We start from the raw sequence: 22,029 nt of genomic DNA, 5'->3' as shown, positions 1-22,029 counted from the left end.
TATGATGTCACCACCTCCACCTGGCATCCTGCGAGAGTGAATGTCAGCTGACTCCTGCCCTGTCTCGATGTATGAAAGACCATAACCTTGGTTTTCCCAAGGTTCACAGTAAGACCCCTCTGTGTGCAAAAATCATGGAGTGCATGTAGATGCTGTTGTAGACCACCGGGGGACTCAGACACTAATACAATATCATCAGCATAGAGCATAATATGTACTGAGGTACCTGCTAAATCAACTCCATCTCCGCCTCCCCGTGTAATGAAGTCAGCCACCTCATCAATGTATAACCCAAATAGCGTGGGGGAAAGTGGGCATCCTTGCTTCACACCAATGGTGCTAGCAATAGTCTCGGACATACCTCCTGGACATCTGACTCGCCCAAAAACCTGCTCATATAATGCATAGATGCCCCATGTCATATCTGCTGGTATGCCAAGAGACTGCAGGCGCTGAAAGAGCCTCTCTCGTGGTGCTGTGTCAAATGCCTTGCGGAAATCCACAAAGCAGCAATAGAGCTTTCTCTTCCTCACTCTGGCCTGATCAATCATACATCTCAAAGTGAATACATGGTCAGTGGTAGAGAAAGCTCTCCTGAAGCCTGCCTGCCCTGATGAGCGTAAACCTACTCGCTCAGCATATAAGCTAAGCTCCTGCTCCAGCACTGCACCATAGAGTTTGGCCAGCACGTGGCCAACCATAACCGTCCTGTAGTTGCTCGGATCGAGCATATTCCCTGTTTTGTGAATCGGCACAATGGTGTGCATCGTCCACTCCGTAGGCAAACCCTCTGCTAGTGCCCTGTTAAACAGGTGTGCAAGAAAAGGAGCTAAAGAATCTACTGCATATATGAGATGCTCACCCTGCAGGCCCATATGGTCGGCGGCCCGTCCATGCTGTAGGCGGCGGATAGCTTCCTGTACCATCGAGTGGGTAAAGAAGCTAGCTGTGGTAGGTCGAGGCTCCTGTGGCTGAGGTATAGGTGGCTGCTGTGGGGCATGGTATAGACCCTCTGCATATGTGTGCCATGTCTGTGGGTCTGCAATAGGTGTCGGGGTCCGGGGCTCTCTGAAGTGCCGCCATGAGACAGGGCTATCTCTACTCATGAAGAAATGAAAGATCTCTAGCTCCTGTATCTCTGCGAAGGCCCGCCTTTTGCGGCGAGTAAGTCTCCTCATCTCTCTCCTCGACTCCTCCTCTGTGATGGCTCACAAGGCTCTCTGTATGCGGAGTCGTGAGTATAGGGCTCTGCACTCGTCATCATACCATCTGTTCTGGGGCATAGTCCCAGGTCTCGCAGGCTCTCCTGAGTGTACACGATGTGGGAAGCTCTGTAATGCAGCCGTGTGTAGGAGTGATGCGAGCTGGGCTGTAATGGTATCCATAGATGCCAGGGGATCCATGAGTAGGAGCCCATCCTCTACTCTGCCAGCGTATATGTCTGCCATGTCATGTGTGAAGTAGATGGTAGTGTGTGGCGTCGGTATGTGGGGGGCTGGTGATACTGGTGATCCGGCTAGTGAAAATGCCAAGTATGTATGATCTGCCCCAATAGGACGAGGTGGAATGGAGAATGAGGTGACAAGCTGTGATGCCTCCAAAGACCCCATAATGTAGTCTACCACCGTGCCTCCGGTCCGTGTATGACCCCCATGTGGGAAGCATGTCAGCCCTCCTGATCCCGGCCACTGTAGCATCCCGTCATAAATAACGAGACGATGCCTGGCTCCCAACTCTAGTAAGTGGTCCCCATAATGTCCTCTGTCTGGTCCAGTGTCCTCTGATGCCCGACTAGTGGGTGCGAGTCTTGAGAGCTTAGAGGGGCCCTTATAGCTCCCATGTAGAGACTCAAACGGACGAAAATGGGCAGAAACGGGCAAATCCCAAACGGTCAGAAATAGGCAGAATGCAAAAATGGTAAAAAGAAATCAACTATGCCTAGACGCCTCGAACGCCCCGGAAGACTCGTATGTCTCGAACACCTCCAACGGTTAGAGGCGCGCCTCGTAACTATGCCTACGTGCAAGGAAGTGTTGCACTCTCACTCCTCACTATTGTCTCTGTGCTCCATTCTCTGTGTGTGTAACCCTAGACCTGCACTTCCTTTGCTACTAGAGCTCTCAGCTCCTGCCTCCTGTGCTTAGTGCTGCCGGCACAGACCCTGTCCCCCTCACGAGAGCCACCCTGCTCACGAGAGCTACTTATGTGCGTTGTGCTCGTCTTCCTCTCCATGCCTCCTACTTGCGCTGCCATCCATGGGCAGCACTAGTGCCTGGAGCTCCATAGCCCGTCTCGCTTACCCAGCCACCCCCCATTTTCAACGTGCTCCGGAGGTTTTTCCCTAGCAAGTCTTTTCCAGACTTTTTCGTGGCCTCCTCTTCAACAGGACCGTCTTCCTCTATGCCAAGCCCGCCTCGTCGTCCATGCTCCTGGCCTGCTGCAGACCTTCACAGGAGTATACATATCAGCTTTTTTTAGCTTGCAGGTTTTGTGCATACAGGGATTTTGGGAGTGTCAAAATTTTGGGGCTTTTCTGAAATTCATACGATTCAGGACAAATTGGGGTCCCGCTCTCTACAAGAATTGTACGACATACACTGTTAGCCCTAGGGCTACCAGCCGCAGGCCTCGGCCGTCGCGCCGCCCACCCCACTCAGCAAGCTGAGTCACAATAAGTAACCGCATGGCTTAAGGGTCTCCGAGATAATGCATCTGCTTCCTTGTTGGCTTTGACATTCATCGGCCACAACATGGCTTGCTTGGTTCAAGCCTGCTCCAATGCAATCTCATCATGTTCAACCACAAAAAAAGGTCTAGAATATCCAACATTGGTCCTTTGCCAGCATAAAGTCTCAATGCTTCAAAAGGATTCTGTTTCAGCTTTGGTCCACAAAGATGCCATGGCTTTATTTATCGAAACATGCAATGGGCTAAGCACCATTGCAAACCATTTGTCGAACTTCCTGGCATGATGTCAATCTAATGATCTTCGATCTCTCTGGCTTCTTTGCCTTCCTTTCCTTTACCTGTCCTGAGGAAACTGCATCTGAAAGAGTAGGCCTAGGAGTAGCTTCCTTGTCTCCTCCATGATAAATAGAGCGGGTAGCTCTAGATCCTTCTGCAATGGTGACTTGAAAATAGGCTTTAGCAACTTCAACTCCTTCGACTTCAGTGGCTCAATCCTTGATGAAATCTGCAAACATTTGAGGTCTCTAAGAGGTCGTCTGAAAACTGCTGAGAGTCATGGTACTCTTTTGATGTCATGGCCGCAGTTCCCATCAAAAAGTCCTGAATCGGCCTTATAGTTGTTCCCTTCATTAGGCCCTTGGTCTCCCTCTGCTCTCAACATGGCTCTGTCACCCCAAGAAAGTTTCTTCAAGAGAAATCTTGCTCTGATACCACTGTAAGCCCAGCGGAGCGTGCAGTGACAAACTCAACCATGTGTCCAAGAGATAAAAATATAAAGAGAGAGAGGAGAGAGAGAAAAGGGAATGGGGATCTTGCACAGCACACCACATTGAGCCGGAAACAGGCCCCGCCCCCTTTCAGGAATTTATTCAGGAACAATCCATGGGCACGCTGGCCAGGATCAATACAATCAATGAATACAAAACAAACAAATATGCCAATGTAGGATATCCAAGTCGATGTCGATGTCGACATACAAGATCTCTGATGTTGAGCACACCACGAGATGACCCACAAGTATCTCTCACCGGGCTAGTACCAAATCCAAATATCCAAATCTAAATCCAATGAATCCAAAGGAGCTGAATTATACATGCCTCAAGCGCAGTGGTTTAGCAGCCTTGCTCATAGATGGAAATGCCCGAGCTCCATCGGTACCTAGGCTCGACGTACGGAGGTCGTATGGTTGGCAACGCCGTCTTTGCGCGTCAATGTTTTTCTCTGGAGACTCCTGCATCTTAAGCTCCCTACGAGAGACGGACTCTCTAGCTGGGCCCCAATCTCACCGATGTGCCCGTTCTATCACACCCATAACGAGCATTCCACATCTTCTGGGCATGCCCAACAGCCCAAGTTCTATGGAGAGGAACAAAGAAGTGGCTGGACAGCAGGGGCACACAGCATCAATTTACTTGGAAGCACACACTACTGGGGGATGTCAAAAGGCTTAACCCGGCATTAGCCAGTATCTAGCCTTGGATCAGATACGTAGTGTTGCAACAGATCTGGCTCGCCCAAAACCAAATTGTCTTTCGACGGTGCCCTCATATGCAGCGCCCTGAATGGAAGGAATAGGTGTTTGTAGCTGAATTTAAAATTCTCACTGCCCCCTTTAAGTCGGAGCTCCTGGACTCTACCAAGCGGTTACTCATTAGCTCTTAGCCTATTGATCACAGGTGACATTTTCCCTCTTTTTTTGTAACTAATCGATATTAATAATAAAATTACCTTCTCTCTCCAAAAAAAAAATCAGTACAAATTGGGGCCAAAATTGTATGCAAAATTTGGCCCTTTAGTGTTTGGAAGATGTATTGGGGTTATATTGCAAAGATTGACAAAGTAGCACACACATTGTGTGTTTCAGGACACTTCGGTGAGTACAATGCAAGCAACCTCGTGGTTGTGGTTGCATCTTTGCAAAAGATTTGGGCACGAGCATTCTGTTTCCTAGCAGTGCACATTAGTGCTTTTTGGGTTGCTTGCAGGTATTAAATTGTGGATTTTGACAACATGGCTCAAAATGCTACACATGTATTTGGAATGCTATCCCAAGCGGATAAGCTAGATGGGGACAAACTACTCCCTGTGGAGTTTCATGATTCGGAATCTGTTGGTTAGCCAAAGGGCTTCGGGATATTGTGTGTGGTGATGACACACACCCACTTTCCTTGCAGCCAGCAACGCCTCAAAGGGGAGCTGCTCAAAGAGCTCTAGGAGCTGAGGTAGAGCATACTGCTCAGTTGATGAAAATATAAACTCTACACAATGGGGACAGAATGGGCTGAACCCCCCCCCACCCCCCAGGTATTTTTATTATGGAGGAGTATTTCTGCTGTGCAAGTTTTGGGGGCTTCACCCAATCATTGGGACTCTTGCCAATAGGGCCATCAATACAGACGCCTAAGTAATCCATGATAAATCCAATATACATGTATAGATACCAAAATACCCACAAATCCACGCATACTCCCAGTCGGTACATATACAAGAACAAAACAACAAGTGAAACCTTCAAATCAGCCGGTACATCTTCACTTCCAAGTGGTACTATACATACGAAAGGCCTAGTAAAGATGGTACGTAGTATAACCAGCAGGTACAAGTGATACAGAGGCATAACTAGCAGCTAAAATGGTTGGAACGGCATGTACAGTGGCTGGTACAGCAAGTACAATTCTCAAAACAGCAGCTGTATCTACTGTACCAGATTCTGTACCTGGTGTTTTGAGAACTGTACCTGCTGTTTTGAGGGCTGTACTTGCTGTATGGGCTGTTTTGAGAACTGTACCTGCTGTTACTGTACCGAATTCTGTACCCCTCCAATCAGCCCATACAGCAGGTACATGGGTTGGTACAACAATTAGGGCAACAGGTACAAGGACGGTACAGCCATCAAACCCCTTTGCGCCATAATCTCCACACAACTTGATCTCTCACACCTTGGGCAAAACCAGAACTTAAGAGCTCCCCCCTTGACCAGAGAACTCTAAGTAACCCCAAATGATGGTAAGAGAATACGGGATTAACGAGAATGTGTAAAGAACACCGGGATTTGAACTGAAGTTAGATGCTACTAACGAAATATACCAAGAACAAGATGTGTATTTGAATGAGCTAAACTCCAGGAAGTGAACAAGTGATGTTCCAAGATCCCTCTAACACTCCCACTTCACTGACTTTCCCCTTAATACACAACACGCAAGTCTTTGATTTTTCCAAAAATGATGTATGTAAGTCACAGAAACCTCAGATCAATTACCTCTATGAACACGATGTTGATACAAATCATGGTCACAAAAAACCCGTTTCTAACTTTTGAAACCTCAAAACCTCAAAAACACTTGAAACCTTTGCAATACAGCAGTTTTGCCCAAATTATAGGTTTCGTTTTCTTTTAAATTCTTTCGATTTTTTTGCTTTTCTTCCGCATCACCTTGCAAGTTCTCTCCTCCTCTGTCTTAAAAAACCTTAAAACCTCAAGGTTTTTTTCATCATCATACTATGTTTTTTGGTGGCTTTTATATGTTTTTTTAATACTTATAATTAATAAAAATACTGATTTTCAAAACAAAACCCCAAAAACCTCGAAACGTTTCTTGTGACTATGATATGACTGTAGTTGACTAGTTTATTGAGCTGCCCCTTCCAAAAATCATAAGGATACCGGAGTGGTTGGACGACGAACACTTTGTGGCTGTGTATAGGCAGCAGAGGACCACCATGCTGGAGTGGCAGACACAATGAAGCCATTGGATGGCTAAAAGGTGAGCAAGTAGCTGTGATGGGCGAGCAAGTGCAAAGGCGATTCAAAAACAGAGCTGTCAAGAACAAGCAATGCCCGGCCTGCAGCTTTGCCTCCTGGAAACAGCCAGCTAGTTGAGGTGGCCGGTTGGCACGGCCCGTGGTTGAAACAAGCGGCGCCGCTCACTATGGTGGAGGTTGGAGGAACTGGCAATGCAGCCCTATTGGACTGAGCCTCTGCAATTGTGCCGCCCAGGCTCGCGGGCAAACGGTAGTACTGGCGGCAAGCGGCTCTGAACGAGCGTGGTGGGAACAATGCGCAAAGGATGGAAAAGTGTGCTGATGGGGGGCTTATGGGCTCTAATACCATTGTTGGGGAGAGGCCGGTATCGCGCAGATGGAGGCAGGGTGCATCGGCAAAAGGGAGAGGCAGGCAAGGGGGAGGCTCCAACTCGCTAGTCTACTGAGGACAACTGTATACATTGCAAATCCAAGCTTTTCCTTTCCTTTGTTATTTTTCAAAAAAATGGGTTTCCTCATATTTAGTGAACTATCAGTTCTTGATGCAAAGCTCAAATGGGCCATCAAAGATAAGTTTCCTCTCTACTATTCAAAGAAACTTTAAAAGCTTTGTGAGTGTGGTTAGGCTCATTATTTCAACCTCATACATGTTGGATTAGGTCACCTATGAGAGACAAAATTTGGAGGTACATAATGAAAGAAGCACACATACAAGTCAACCACACAAACCCACGACTATACCTTGATAAGATAAAAAGTGCAACTTACATAAAAGTGCAATTTACATAAAAGTAAGAGCCTATGTGTGTATAGCCCTAACTAGCACCAAGATTAAAAGATATCGTGATGTGGCATTTGATCCAATAGTCATGTTATAAACTGCAAACCATGTGACACTTATTGCTAAGAGAAATGCCATCAAACTAATAATAATGCCTAATACAAATATCCAGTAAAGTATATGTCACGATCTCCTCTATAATGTAAGTGTGGATGTACGAAGTTACTTTCACAAATTGTATCAAGCTTAAAGCTTGCAAAAACCCAAACTTATCTCTAGAAAGCCCCTTTGTAAGATGTTTGCCACGTTGTCCCGAGTCGAACGGTAGACAACCTTGATCTAGCCTACATGAAGTCTCTCTCTCTCTCTCTCTCTCTCTCTCTCTCTCTCCTATTTTCTTGGATGATGATCTCACGAGGATGCAGCTTGAGCATAGGAGAACTTGCATGCCACGAGTCTTACACGCGAGGAGAGAAGGCAAGAAGGCCTTCTATCGAGATGGTCGGGTCATCATTGATGGCCGGCCCATGGATTAGCGGTTTGGGGCCTATGGGACACAGACCAGGCCACTGACAGAGATACACATAGCAGTATGGAACTGTAATGGTTCACTATGGGTGCAGCCTGGACGACTGGAGCATGTTATGGTGGGGAGAGACATCATACTTCTGACAGAGACACATCAGAGCCCAGAGAGAGGGCTACCTCGAGTAGAGGGATTCCAGTGGGAGTCAGCATACAGGAGGACCACACGCCAGGGTACCTCGAGAGGGTCGGGGGGAGTAGCAGTCCTATTCAGACGAGAGCTACAGGGGAGACTGAGAGTGGTAGCACAGGATCCAGAGGCCAGATACATGTGGATCAGCTTACAGCTCTCACAGGACAGGGTTATATACATAGCTCTATGTTACTTTTCTCCATTAGGATCATCCTATGTCATTACAGAGGACATGCCACAGGAGGAGGAGATAGGAGCCTCGCCATACACTTGTCTGTCAGAGGAGATTATGCATTATTCTACACTAGGGGAAGTATTTCTTACGGGCGACTTCAATGCCCACACACAGAGCAGACAGTGTGAGGTGTATGACTATGATGACATGGAGATCCTCCACCCTGTGGATCCAGAGGAGATAGGGGCTAGTCGGGCATCAGAGGACACTGGACCAGACAGAGGACATTATGGGGACCACTTACTAGAGTTGGGAGCCAGGCATCGTCTCGTTATTTATAACGGGATGCTACAGTGGCCGGGATCAGGAGGGCTGACATGCTTCCCACATGGGGGTCATACACGGACCGGAGGCACGGTGGTAGACTACATTATGGGGTCTTTGGAGGCATCACAGCTTGTCACCTCATTCTCCATTCCACCTCGTCCTATTGGGGCAGATCATACATACTTGGCATTTTCACTAGCCGGATCACCAGTATCACCAGCCCCCCACATACCGACGCCACACACTACCATCTACTTCACACATGACATGGCAGACATATACGCTGGCAGAGTAGAGGATGGGCTCCTACTCATGGATCCCCTGGCATCTATGGATACCATTACAGCCCAGCTCGCATCACTCCTACACACGGCTGCATTACAGAGCTTCCCACATCGTGTACACTCAGGAGAGCCTGCGAGACCTGGGACTATGCCCCAGAACAGATGGTATGATGACGAGTGCAGAGCCCTATACTCACGACTCCGCATACAGAGAGCCTTGGGAGCCATCACAGAGCAGGAGTCGAGGAGAGAGATGAGGAGACTTACTCGCCGCAAAAGGCGGGCCTTCGCAGAGATACAGGAGCTAGAGATCTTTCATTTCTTCATGAGTAGAGATAGCCCTGTCTCATGGCGGCACTTCAGAGAGCCCCGGACCCCGACACCTATTGCAGACCCACAGACATGGCACACATATGCAGAGGGTCTATACCATGCCCCACAGCAGCCACCTATACCTCAGCCACAGGAGCCTCGACCTACCACAGCTAGCTTCTTTACCCACTCGATGGTACAAGAAGCTATCCGCCGCCTACAGCATGGACGGGCTGCCGACCATATGGGCCTGCAGGGTGAGCATCTCATATATGCAGTAGATTCTTTAGCTCCTTTTCTTGCACACCTGTTTAACAGGGCACTAGCAGAGGGTTTGCCTGCGGAGTGGACGATGCACACCATCGTGCCGATTCACAAAACAAGGGATATGCTCGATCCGAGCAACTACAGGACGGTTATGGTTGGCCATGTGCTGGCCAAACTCTATGGCGCAGTGCTGGAGCAGGAGCTTAGCTTATATGCTGAGCGAGCAGGTTTACGCTCATCAGGGCAGGCAGGCTTCAGGAGAGCCTTCTCTACCACTGACCATGTATTCACTTTGAGATGTATGATTGATCAGGCCAGAGTGAGGAAGAGAAAGCTCTATTGCTGCTTTGTGGATTTCCGCAAGGCATTTGACACAGTACCACGAGAGAGGCTCTTTCAGCGCCTGCAGTCTCTTGGCATACCAGCAGATATGACATGGGGCATCTATGCATTATATGAGCAGGTTTTTGGGCGAGTCAGATGTCCAGGAGGTATGTCCGAGACTATTGCTAGCACCATTGGTGTGAAGCAAGGATGCCCACTTTCCCCCACGCTATTTGGGTTATACATTGATGAGGTGGCTGACTTCATTACACGGGGAGGCGGAGATGGAGTTGATTTAGCAGGTACCTCAGTACATATTATGCTCTATGCTGATGATATTGTATTAGTGTCTGAGTCCCCCGGTGGTCTACAGCAGCATCTACATGCACTCCATGATTTCTGCACACAGAGGGGTCTTACTGTGAACCTTGGGAAAACCAAGGTTATGGTCTTTCATACATCGAGACAGGGCAGGAGTCAGCTGACATTCACTCTCGCAGGATGCCAGGTGGAGGTGGTGACATCATACGTGTACCTAGGGGTTACCTTCTCTGCAGCAGCCACACGCTTTACCATGGGTTCAGCAGCCAGAGCTAGATTGACACGGGGATATGCAGCATTGGCTATGCTAGAGAGACAGTGCCACCAGGCGCATTTTCAGGAGCCCCGGACGAAGGGGTGGCTATTTGACACATTAGTCACACCGGCATTGATGTATGGAGCAGCAGTATGGGCGCCAGGCCTTGCTACACATTGGTGGACACAGATAGAGAGACCACAGGCCCTCATGATGGCACGCATGATACGCAGCAAACCGTCAGTACCTCATGACATTATCCGAGCAGAGTTTGCTGCGCCTCCTATGATGGTAGAGGCCATATTTCAGACTATATGCCTGCTAGACAGATTCAGAGAGATGCCACAGGACAGATTATCATACAGAGCTTTTCAGGCATCTAGACAGTTGGCTGAGGCAGGAGACAGAGGATCATGGTATGCACAGGTCACACATTGGTTCTCACAGCATGGCCTAGACATGGATCATCTACCACCATTCCAGTATGACAGGGATGCACCACATATCCGTCTCTCTCATAGTGAGAGGAACAGAGTATTGAGACAGGATCTATGGCAGCTCTATACACGAGAGACATGGATATCGCCTACACAGCCTCTTCCACCGAAGATGCTATACTACAGAGATCACTTCATGAGTATCACTGATGATGGATTTATAGAGAGGCCTAGATACATGGAGGGCTTTTTACCACACGGCTCCCGAGTGGCTATTGGTCAGCTCAGAGTTTCATCACACCGATTGGAGATTGAGACTGGCAGAGCAGCACGGATCCCCCGAGAGGAGAGGGTATGCAGATTGTGCAGAGAGGAGGTGGAGAGTGAGGAGCATTATATATGCAGATGCAGAGCATATACAGCCATCAGAGAGAGATATCCCATTTTATTCAGAGAGCCACATTCCCTACGCCAGATCTTTGAGGCAGCAGACCAGCGCATACTGGGGAGATACATTCTAGACATACAGCGCCACAGAGAGACATTATTACAGGCTCAGACAGCCCGAGAGGGGGGGCGACAGACACAGATTACTACATTTTTTCAAAGATCCATACCCCTCCCAGCCCCTACACGGCAGGGAATTACTCTCCAGAGAGCAGAGACACTTAGAGCCCGCAGGAGACAGAGGACACCTGGCTTTCGGACACCACGCCTATACCAGAGAGAGATGACAGAGATCAGAGCTCAGTTTCATAGAGAGGGTGAGGAGCGACTGGCTCGCTTCAGAGCACACCCAGGCATGTTCTTCAGAGAGCTGTGGACACCCCCTTCACTGATGTATACCATTTTATACCCCCAGTATGGTACAGGATGGAGCTAGCTAGGTTGCATATCATGATTGTATACTCCATGCATATAGCTTTGCATTCTCCTAGTAATAGAGCTCCATCCCCTACACACCCAGATTCAGCTTTTTTATTCAGTACTTTTTCATTTTGTTGGGATGACAGAGGATACCCCATACATGTACTCCGATTTGTCTCATAGGCCGAGTTCGGTCTTTTGGAAGACGTTAATAAAATCTTTCTTTCTTTCTTTCTTTCTCTCTCTCTCGCATGATGATAATGAACCTCAATGTGCTTTGTAAGTGTGTGAAAATTTGGATTTTTAAAAGTGCCAATAGCACTCTGACTATCTATGAGAGTAGGAGTTGCACCATTGTGCATTTTCCATGTCTGCCAACAACCTCCTCAGCCATATGCACTCTACCATGGCCCTGAAGATTCCTTTGTACTCAGCTTCACATGAAGAAGTCGCCACAATGAGCTGTTTCTTGCTAAGCCAAGATCAATGAGCTGCTGAACAAAAACAAATTTCAACTGTGGATTGTCGCATATCATAGTCACCAGTCCAATCTGAATCACTATAGTCATACAAGTGAATGTCACCTCTTCTAGAATAAACAATCCAGGTGAATATGTGCCTTGGAGGAACCTGAAGATCCTCTTCATGGCTTTCCAATGTGAAGTGCATGGAATGTATATAAACTTGCTTAGCACGTAACAAGGTAGGATCAAAACGTACGTACGGATCCAATCCGTACCGTACGAGGATCCGTACGTACGGATCGATCCGTACATTTTTTTTTGGGGGGAGGGGTTTCGCCTGCGATAAACGTTTCGCCATTTTGTTGTGTTTTGTTCTAAACTTTGTGCCTTCTGTGCGGCGTGCCTGCGTCTTGCGTCTGGACTCTGGAGGCCGTACGACCTCAACCTTCCATATGTATTTTTACCAATGGTACGTATTTTTACGTTCCTTAAAATTTTTTTCCGTACCAAACAACGTACAGTACGTACGGATCCGTACAGTACATAACGTTTGGTATCACCTTGGCACGTAAAGATACGTCTTGTCTAGCGTTGCATAGATAAATCACCCATCCAACAGCCTGACTCTAGAGAGTGGCATCCACATAATCTCCGGCATCAAAGCTATTGAGCTTGATGCCTATCTCAACAAGAGTTGTAATTGGCTTGCAGTTTGCCATATCAAACCGCTTCAAAATCCCATTGATATGCTTTGTCTCGGACATTACTATGACATCCTCTTTCTGCATAAACTCTATGCCCAAATAATAATGCAAGAGAGCAAGATCTGACATCTCAAAAGCAGTCCCCAATTGCTACTCAAATTTTCTCTGCATTAATAAAATACCCTGCCAAGATCATGTCATCTACATAAAGCAATATGATAACCAAAATTGTTTTTCCTTCCAATGTAGGGAGTGCTCTTAGTTGGACTATTCTAAAGCCCCAAGCTGCTCACATATGCATGTATCTTCCAATACCAAGCTCTACAAACCATAAAGATCCTGTATTGATACACACTTGGTTTTTGTGTCTTACAACCTCATATCCAGGTGGTTGCTGCACATAAACTTCTTCTTGAAGATCGCCATTTAGAAATGCAGACTTTATGACTAACTAATGCATACACCATCCATGATGGACTACTAAAGCACATACCATTCTGACAATTGTCATCTTTGACATGGAAGAAAAAGTCTCATCATCGTCAATTCCCTTCTCTTCGTATCCTTTAGCCTTGCCAATGGATACCAAGAGATCCCATGTTTGGTTTTTCAAAATAGAGGCATATTCCTCTTGCACTGCATTTTCCCAATATAAAATACCTTTGGCTTACTCGTAAGTACACGACGCTTCTATTAGCGGTCATCTCCTGTCTGTATATTACACCAAGGCCTCTGTTGTTGTGGGTGTGCCCACCCGTTTTTGGTGTTTCCCCATTTTTCCTCACTCTCCATGTATTTTTTTCCCATTTTTTTGAGGTGTGGAGGGCTGTCGGCTGATTTTGTTGCTAGCCGACTTGTTGATTCTGCTACCCGACTCCTTTTGGTGACCAGGTCAACTGCTGCCACTTGGCCGACCAGGTGTTTTCTGGTCGTGTGCACACTTAGTGCTGGTCGTGAGCAGTGGCTGTTGCTGTCGGCCTGTTTTAGACTAGCTAACCAACAGCCTAGGGCCATATAAAATGGCCCCTTGCCCCCCCACACTCTCAGTTGAGTATTGGACCGGATCTATTGTATATAGTGCAGAGTTCATACAGCTTCACTCTATCTCTTCTGCGTTTGCTCTTCCTCACACAGTTGAGCGTTTTTCTTGTTGGTGGTTGCGTTTGCTCATCTTCATGTTGGTGTCTTGCTACGTTGTGCTCTCAGCAGTTTGTCTCATATCTGCTGCATATTCCGACATGGTATCAGAGCCCCAAGTGGCTTGAAGGTTGGAGACATTGGAGAGCTTGCGGGATTGTTTCTTGAAGACCTTGGAGCTTGCGGGAGATTTGAAGAGCTTGCGGGACTGCTGGTTTTTTGGTGCTGATTGGAGATCTCTTGGGCTATTCGGGACTTGGAGATTGGGTAGAAGGCGGCCATCACCGTTGGACAGCCACCTTGCATATTAGTTGCAGCCTCTTCTTCATTTTGTCCCACCCTCCCTCCCTTCACAAGACCAAAGTAACCCTCCCGAGATGGCAGACTTGCTTGAGATGACTGAGAAGCCACGTGAAGATCCCTACTCTCCCCACGTTCCTGGTGGATCTACAGTTGGACGAGACCAACTATGGCATCTGGAAGGTTATGGAGTCTATATTGGAGTCTTATGACTTGGCTGATTTCTTAGGCCTCCAATACCAGCCACGAAGAGAAAAGCACCCAGAAAAAAATGCTGAAGAAGAAGGCCCTAAACTCCCAAAAAACACTGTTGTAAACACAGCAACCAGCCACCTCACCTGCTCCAAAATCCACCAGGAAAAAATGGAGATGCAAAAGCCGAGTGTTGGACCGCAACTGGGAGCCACCAAAGAAGAGCGATTTGCAGAAAACACAGATGGAGGAGAGATGACAGTAGCAAGGCATCACAGAAATGCAAGGAGGGGGGCCGGATCAGCAGGAAACCTGGGCAATGATACCATGATAAAATTGCACAATGTAGAAGCAAAACATAGGAGAGAGAGAGAGAGAGAGAGAGGCATTAGACAATGAACATCTTTATTATGTAGCAAGAGGCTTTACAATAGCAATACTAGCCAGCAGATGGTGTAGAACAATGTGCCTGTGGATTGGAATGGGGAGGCCTTTATATAAGGAGGAGTGTCTCAATGTAGCTGGTAGACTTCCCTCAAGGAGTTGGCCGATAGCAGCCCACGACCTGGAAATTCCCACGACTAGCATAAATGAGAAAATACATGAGATAAATGTCCAACCTAATACAAGGCCAAGATCCCACTCAACACATAAGATGCACAAATTCTAACATAAGGTACAGAGAGATGGAAGTTGTTTTTCATTAAAAACAGCATCTCTACTAGTGAAGATTTTGTGCTATAACCTGTAACCCGTGCTTTCATAGCTATACCCCACAAAAATACATTTAACAACTTTGTTATAAAGCTTGGTCCTCATCTCTCAGGCACACGTGCATATGCCATGCAACCAAATATGGCATATAGTCCACATTTGGACTCCTATCATACCAAGCTTCAACCCAAGTAATGCTCTCCAAAGCTTTTGTGTTACATGTGCTGAACTCAGCACTGCTTCAACCCAAAACTTGCGTGGCAACCCTTGCGAGGCCGAATATTTGCCTTTACCTTTGCCTTAGTCTTTAGCCACAAAAGCCTGTTCTAAACCACCATGAGAGGCTAACAGCTCCTCTTGAAGCAAGAATCCCACCAACTCATTAAAGGTGATAGGAGTTGCATCTCCTATTGAGAGAGGTCATTGAATTCATATAGGAGGGTGTAAGGAAGTTCAAAGTGGTAGACACCATCTATCTATCCTCCATGACCTCATCAATACCAAGTAGTTGCCCCCTAAAATTCTTGATCTTTGTAACATGATCTGTCATGGAATCACCTTTATCCATGGACATATATCTAGCTGTCTCTTCAAATACATAACTCTAGCTTAATTCCATACTTGTTACATCTTGGCTAGAGTCTCCCAAGCATTTCTTGATGTCCTACAAGACCTAATAAAATTGTCCGGTTGACAGACAAGGCAATCATAGACATCGCCTCTATATCTCTAGTATCCCACCACCTTTGCTCTACGGTTGGCTAAAGCACAACACATGCTACAGTTGCATCTCTATGAGGAGTGGTTGGTTGTATAGGCACAAACCTTGCATCAACACATAAGCCTATGTCCCAAAGGCCATTGGCTACCAAAATGTTGCGAAGCATGAAACTCCACAAGGAGAAGTTGGATCCATCCCAATTGTCCTTGAGGGAAAGAGAACACAAAATTTCTACATCTCTTACTACCATGATATTCAAGCTACCGAGACAAACACTAACTTCAAGTATCTCAAGACTGTGTCAAACATACACTCTCACAGAGAGTATACACTCAGCACTTTGTAACTGAGTATCTACAAATAGATGTATAAAAGCAAAGGAACCGGACTAGAAATATTACAAGAACAGTTGAATCTCCAAAAGATGCTTTCCTCAAATTGCAAATAGTTGATGCACAGGTTTGTTCGCTCACATGACCAGGAACTAAAACTGGAACTCGTTCACCAATGGGAACAGGACAAAATCTTTGCCATGAACAGAACTCCGAAGTGCAACCGGCCTTCAATACCACTAATGGGCGGTAAACAAAAACTTCACCACACACAAGCACTTTAAACAACTAATACTTGGAGAGAGAGAGAGAGAGAGAGAGAGAGAGAGAGAGAGAATAGAGAGAGAATGTAGACAGGAAGAGCTAGATTGCTCCTACACAAGAGTAGTGGTGGCCCCAAACCGCTCTGGCACCCCGGCAGATATTTCTTTACTCTTCACTAAGTTGGGTTACAACTTCACCAGCCTCGCTCCAATTATCCTCAGATAGGACTGCTCCCGCACACGCACTAGCACCCAAGGCCCGCAAGTGAAGGCTTCTTTGGCCTCCTCTCAAACCCACGCTGTGGTTATGACTAGAGCCCTCCCCCATACCTCATTTATATAGTGCTTTTAAAAAGCAATTTTAAAAAGTAACTTGATTTTAAAAAGCAACTTTATTGACTTTTTATGCGAAAAGTCATCCTCCTAAAAATCTCTCAAACCACTTTGAATTTGAAGATGTTGTAGGAGACAAATTTTTTGCTCCTCTACATGAGCTCTTCGCGATGACGGGACCAAATTCTTATTCTGACATTCTTGAAAATTAGGGTTAGGGTTTCCGAATTTGAAGTTTCTATAAGAGACAAAGTTGCTCCTCTCAACGAGCTCTTCACGATGACGTGAACAGATCTTCATTCTGACAATCTTGAAAATTAGGGTTAGGGTTTCCGCCGAGACAAAACATACACTACGGTGACATACCCCCCTCTTGAAAGAATGCAATCATCCTCGATAGTGCAACCGAAACATCCAAGTTCTGCCAACTTCCAATAGAACACCACAAAGAAAGATAAACACAAAACAAGTGTCATCAAAAACCAAGCATCCACTCCATGCAATATACATGTCTCCGGGTGATGTCCCAACTACTCCAAAGATGGCCATCTCGTAGGACCCATAAATAGCAGTATTATTACAAACATATACATGCAAGATGCTTCACATGTACAAATATTTCCATACACAAAGTGGTACGACTATATGGTAAAGATCACCATCCCAATCTTTTTCCAACCATACCCAAGTCAAAAGATATCATAAACCATGAGACTAGCACACATATCATATAAGTCCCGCAAGTAGATGTACTGTCAACCCTCAGTACCTTGGGTGAACCATAAAGAGATCACCGCGTGACTCCTAGATGTCGTCTAAGTGCGTCTGTGACAAAGGAGTGGAGGAACCCCCCTCTTGAGCATCAGGTAATGCTCCAGACCAACACTCTACTGCTGAACCTATGTGAGCACTTTCCATGGTAGGCCCCAAACCAAAAGCATAAATGCTCGTTGTAGGCTGTACAGGTCGTATACTAGTTGTCCAGGTCAGCAACAGAAAATGAGCAGCAACTAGTGGCAGGTAGGAGCTGGCTGCTCAGTAGGCTGTAGTGCTGCACACGTGGAGAAAGTCGACTTAGCAGCAGCAAACCCTAAAACATCAGCAAACATAAATTTTGAATTTTATGCTGCAAACCCTAAAATGCCAGAAGTGACTGCATAAGCCTGCAAGATGTGAACCTGCTCTAAATGTTGGATTAGGTCACCTGTGAGACAGATGTGCAGGTACAAAATGAAAGAAGCACACGTACAGGTCATCCATACAAAGCCACAATTATATCTTGATAAGATATAAAAAGTAAGGGCCTATATGTATATAACCCTAACTAGCACCAAGATTTCAGCCACAGCCTTTTGTACGTTCATTCTCATATCAATAAAGCATATACTTCACAAGGAAGGCGAACGGAGAAGGACCTAGCACCAGGTTGTGTATGTGTGTGTGGATGATTTCCGTTGTCTAGGTGATAAAACTCCAATTAAATTTTGTTAACTAAATTGCTTTCGCAAGCAAAGACACATGATATAAGCATGTCTCTGTAATCATCAACATGTAAGGACCACCTTGACAAAAACCATGTAAATTTGTACAATTATGCACCGAGCAACATATCAATTTGCATTGCTTCTCCAAATTGTAGAACTCAGAAAAAAGACTCAGCCATGACAAGCAGTCTTGCATAAAGAATGTTCATACATCAGGATAGCAACTTCGTGAAAGAACAGCTTACTATTTAACATACCAGTGTTGGAGCAAATGCTCCCCAAAAGATTTGAGGATAATTTGATTCCTGCATCGGGAAAAAGAACACGGTAAGAACCTTTCAGAAGATCTCTACACCTACATGCCACAAGTCTTGTTTGAAATAAAAACATTTTCAAACACAATAACCTTTAGATCTAAAAGCACAATAAATCGATAGAATACCTGATTCTGACCCCACACCCAGAGCTTGGTAGCTGGAGAGTCTCCATCTTTAGACAGCTTACGTGGACTACTAATTGCAGCGGTGCAATTTGCACCACATGCCACAGACTTTACAAACTCATTCCCTAAAGCTTCGACTCTCTTTGGTTCCGGACAGTCATCTTCACTGCCATCACCAAGCTGTCCAAATTCATTCGAACCTGCATTTCAAGGAAAAGAGCACATTATTCATACAATCAATGAGTCAGATAACTTGATTGAGAAGATTGGAGAGTTCACCCGTATCAAGCTGCAGCTTGAGGAGTACGGGAGCACCATCAACAATCCCATCCATAAACTACTTGGTAAATTGCCTGCTTCCTTTGATTCTTTCAGGGATAATATTTATTTCCGTGATCCTCTCCCCCCTTTTGAGGAAGTCGTGAGTTATCTCCACGACAAGTGCATGCTTCGTGAAAAAGGCAAGTCGAAGTCTACTTTTGTTGCCTCTGACAAGGGCAAAGGCAAAGGCGAAAAAGGGAACTCCAACAACAACAAAAACAAACGCAAAGGCAAGGGTAAACAGGATTCTAAGGAATCCAAGGACAAAAGCAATGAATGTGATTACTGTGGTAGGTAAGGTCATACTGAAGATCGCTACTTTGCTCGTTGTGATGATTCTCGGGTAGCCAAAGCCAAGTATAAAGCCCAGGATGCTTCTAAAGCATCTGACAAGGACAACACCAAAGATAAAGGCAAAGTTTCAAAGGAGGGATCTGCCAAAGTTGCATACATGGCAGTCACAGATTCATCCACTTCTTCACAGGATTCACTCCTTGTGATCGCAGATATGACTTCTCCTGAAGAGGTTAGCTGGTGATAGTGGTGCTTCTATAGTGGTGCTTCTACCCATATGACCAATCACACCCATATCTTGGAGGACTACCAAACTCTCTTCAGTTCGCATCGACGACAACTCCTCACTTCCTATCACCGATGTGGGTAATGTTTCTTTGGGTTCCTCTACCACCTTACATGATGTTCTACATGTACCACGGATTTCCAAAAATCTATTTTCAATATACAAAGCTTCTCAGAAGGGACTTGGTGTGTACTTTGATGATGAGGTCATCGAAGTAATCGACAGGAAGACTCTCTCGATTGTTGCCAATGGAGTCCATGATGGGGGTCTCTACAAGGTCACCAATTTTTCTTCCCAGATCCCTCACACTGATTCACATATTCATCAGCTTTTCACCCCCTTGATGGCTTTGGTTTCTGAGGCAGATACTTCTCTGTGGCATTCTCGCTTCAGTCATGTAGCCATTGTTGCGTTACAGAAGTTCCATTCTAAGCAGGTTGTCAGTGGACTACCTTAGCTCGGGTCTCGCTCGGGTCTCTCTCACACATCTGCTCATCCTGCATGATCATTGGAAGGTTCAAATGCGGATCTGGTTCATCCACAAGGGTTTGTGGGATATTGTTCAAGGCACTGAGAGGAAGCCCAAGCGTCCTCAGAACTTTAGGAGGTGAAGTCCTGGTGGACTCACGATCAAGAGGATGAATTCGTTGCAGAATTACAAGACTGGGGGAATCGGGATTCGAAGGCACATTCATGGCTTGTGCAGACCGTCATAGAGGTGGTCTCACTGGCCGTACAAACTCACTAGTGCTCATCAGGTATGGTCTAAATTGGAGGATCTCTTTGCTCGAGATTCGTCGATGAGGGTAGTTACCTTGCAAGGGCAACTCTACGGTTGTTATTCCCTAAAGGCAATTCCATGCAGTCGTTTCTCATGAAGGCCAAGGTTATCCATGACCAATTACTGGCTATGGGTGCTGCTTTGTCCTCTGCTCAACTGGCTGCACTTATCCTCACCAAGCTTCCGCTGGACTATGATGTGATTTCTCGATCTTTGCAGTACCAGGTCACATCCACTTGGATTTTGATGATCTTAGCTCCCTACTATTGGAGGAAGAGTCCGTCTTCGTCTCACAAGGTAAGTTAGTTGAAGGTGTCAGTACAGTTCTGACCAAGCACTTTCCTCAGTTCAAAAGAAAGTTCGGAGTTGCTGCTTCTCTTGCGGGAAAAGAGAACATATGTCCAAGGATTGTTTGTCCAAGAAGAACGACAAGACCAAGGACAAGCCTTCATCTCAGAGAAAGAGCAAAGACATGACACATGACAGTGATACAAATTCTAGTACCACTTCTAGGGCTCCCAGGGTGCTTCCGGCTCAAGAGGACCCAAATGGTGTACTTCTCTAGTATACATGCAATTTCCCCTATGTGCTTCCAGCCAGAGGAGGCTTGTGGGCGGGAGAGGGGACTGATTGCAGCTCCACTTTCTGGTGCATGGGAACTGTGATTCGGAGTTCCAAGCATTAGACATCTGGCAGGACATGGTTATCTTTTGTGTAGCAGAGATTATGAATTGGATCTGTTCCGAGTTCATTGTTCGAGGCTTTTGGGATGTGATGTGTTTTCTATCCACTATTGGGGATTATGGGCGTGGTGTGTCCAACAGCTCATCATTTATTCTTGGAGTTCACTGTACACTTGTGTGGGAATTCGTAGCCAAGCAAAGTTCTTTGCTGTTCATGGTGGCATTTTTGTTTCGAGGAAACAAGTTGTCAAGTTGGCGGGTGCTCTCTCCGAGGTGATTCCAATATTCGCGGTGCTGGAGGGTCCATGGTTGCATCTTCATCAACTTATCTTCTTCAGACTCTTGCACACACTGAGCTGCAGAGGGGGTGTTAGAATTATGCATCTCAGTGTATTTGGGTTGCACCTATTTATTGGGCATTTATGTATTTTCTCCTTGATTTATGAGTCGTGGACAGTCAGCCTGTCCCTAGAGGCAGTCGGCCAATTCACATAGGCACTATATAAAGAGGCCTCGCATTTCTCACTTGATTATCCATTCCTTGCACAAGTTCAACATTCTCTTGCTGGCTATTGCCATTGTAAAGCTTCAAACTATTATAAAAGGTGATCTTGAGACTTGTTCACAAGCTCTCTCTACTCTCTCTCTAGTTTTGTTTATGCTTCTGCCTGTGCATTCTCCTACAGTTTTCTGGCTCGCAAGTCAAATGCTTTTGCCAGTTTCAGGACTTGGATCACGATGGTGGAAAATCAGTCTGGGGGTAGAGTTTCATTCCTCCGGACTAATAATGGTAGCGAGTTTGTACCATTTGATGACTTCCTTGCTTCGAAGGGCATTCACCGATACACTACAATTCCTTACACTCCTCAGCAGAATGGAGTTGTGGAACGAAAGAACTGGACCGTCAAAGAGATGGCTCGTGCTTTGTTGCATCATGCAAGTCTCCCTCCTGCTTTCTGGGGTGGAGCTATAGCTACCTCAATTTATCTCATTAACCGCTCTCTCACAAAAGCGACAAGGGGATGACTCCAAAGGAGGCTTTTACAGGACACAAGCCTT

At 46.1% G+C, this 22,029-nt stretch overlaps 1 protein-coding gene across 4 annotated transcripts in view; it reads right to left on the bottom strand.

Annotated features, from left to right (window-relative positions):
• Window positions 1-22,029, bottom strand: part of LOC147608189 (Regulator of chromosome condensation (RCC1) family protein) — an 86,232-nt gene that overhangs the window by 39,510 nt on the left and 24,693 nt on the right. For all 4 annotated transcript variants that reach the window (XR_015264465.1, XR_015264466.1, XM_086789349.1 and 1 more), the window contains exons 2-3: window positions 18,606-18,805; window positions 18,421-18,468 (exon numbers count right to left, since the gene is read on the bottom strand). Coding sequence is in view for 2 of the 4 variants with exons in the window: in XM_086789349.1 (XP_086645475.1) it covers window positions 18,421-18,468; window positions 18,606-18,805 (248 nt within the window). In the remaining 2 variants the exon portion in view is untranslated. The remainder of the gene's footprint in view (window positions 1-18,420; window positions 18,469-18,605; window positions 18,806-22,029) is intronic.

Source organism: Cibotium barometz, chromosome 53 (assembly GCF_041138505.1).
Source record: "Cibotium barometz isolate CiBa-2024 chromosome 53, ASM4113850v1, whole genome shotgun sequence".
In the NCBI taxonomy this organism is placed as follows: Eukaryota; Viridiplantae; Streptophyta; class Polypodiopsida; order Cyatheales; family Cibotiaceae; genus Cibotium; species Cibotium barometz.
Note: the sequence above shows the minus strand (reverse complement) of the source record. Positions and strands in the feature narration are given on the sequence as shown.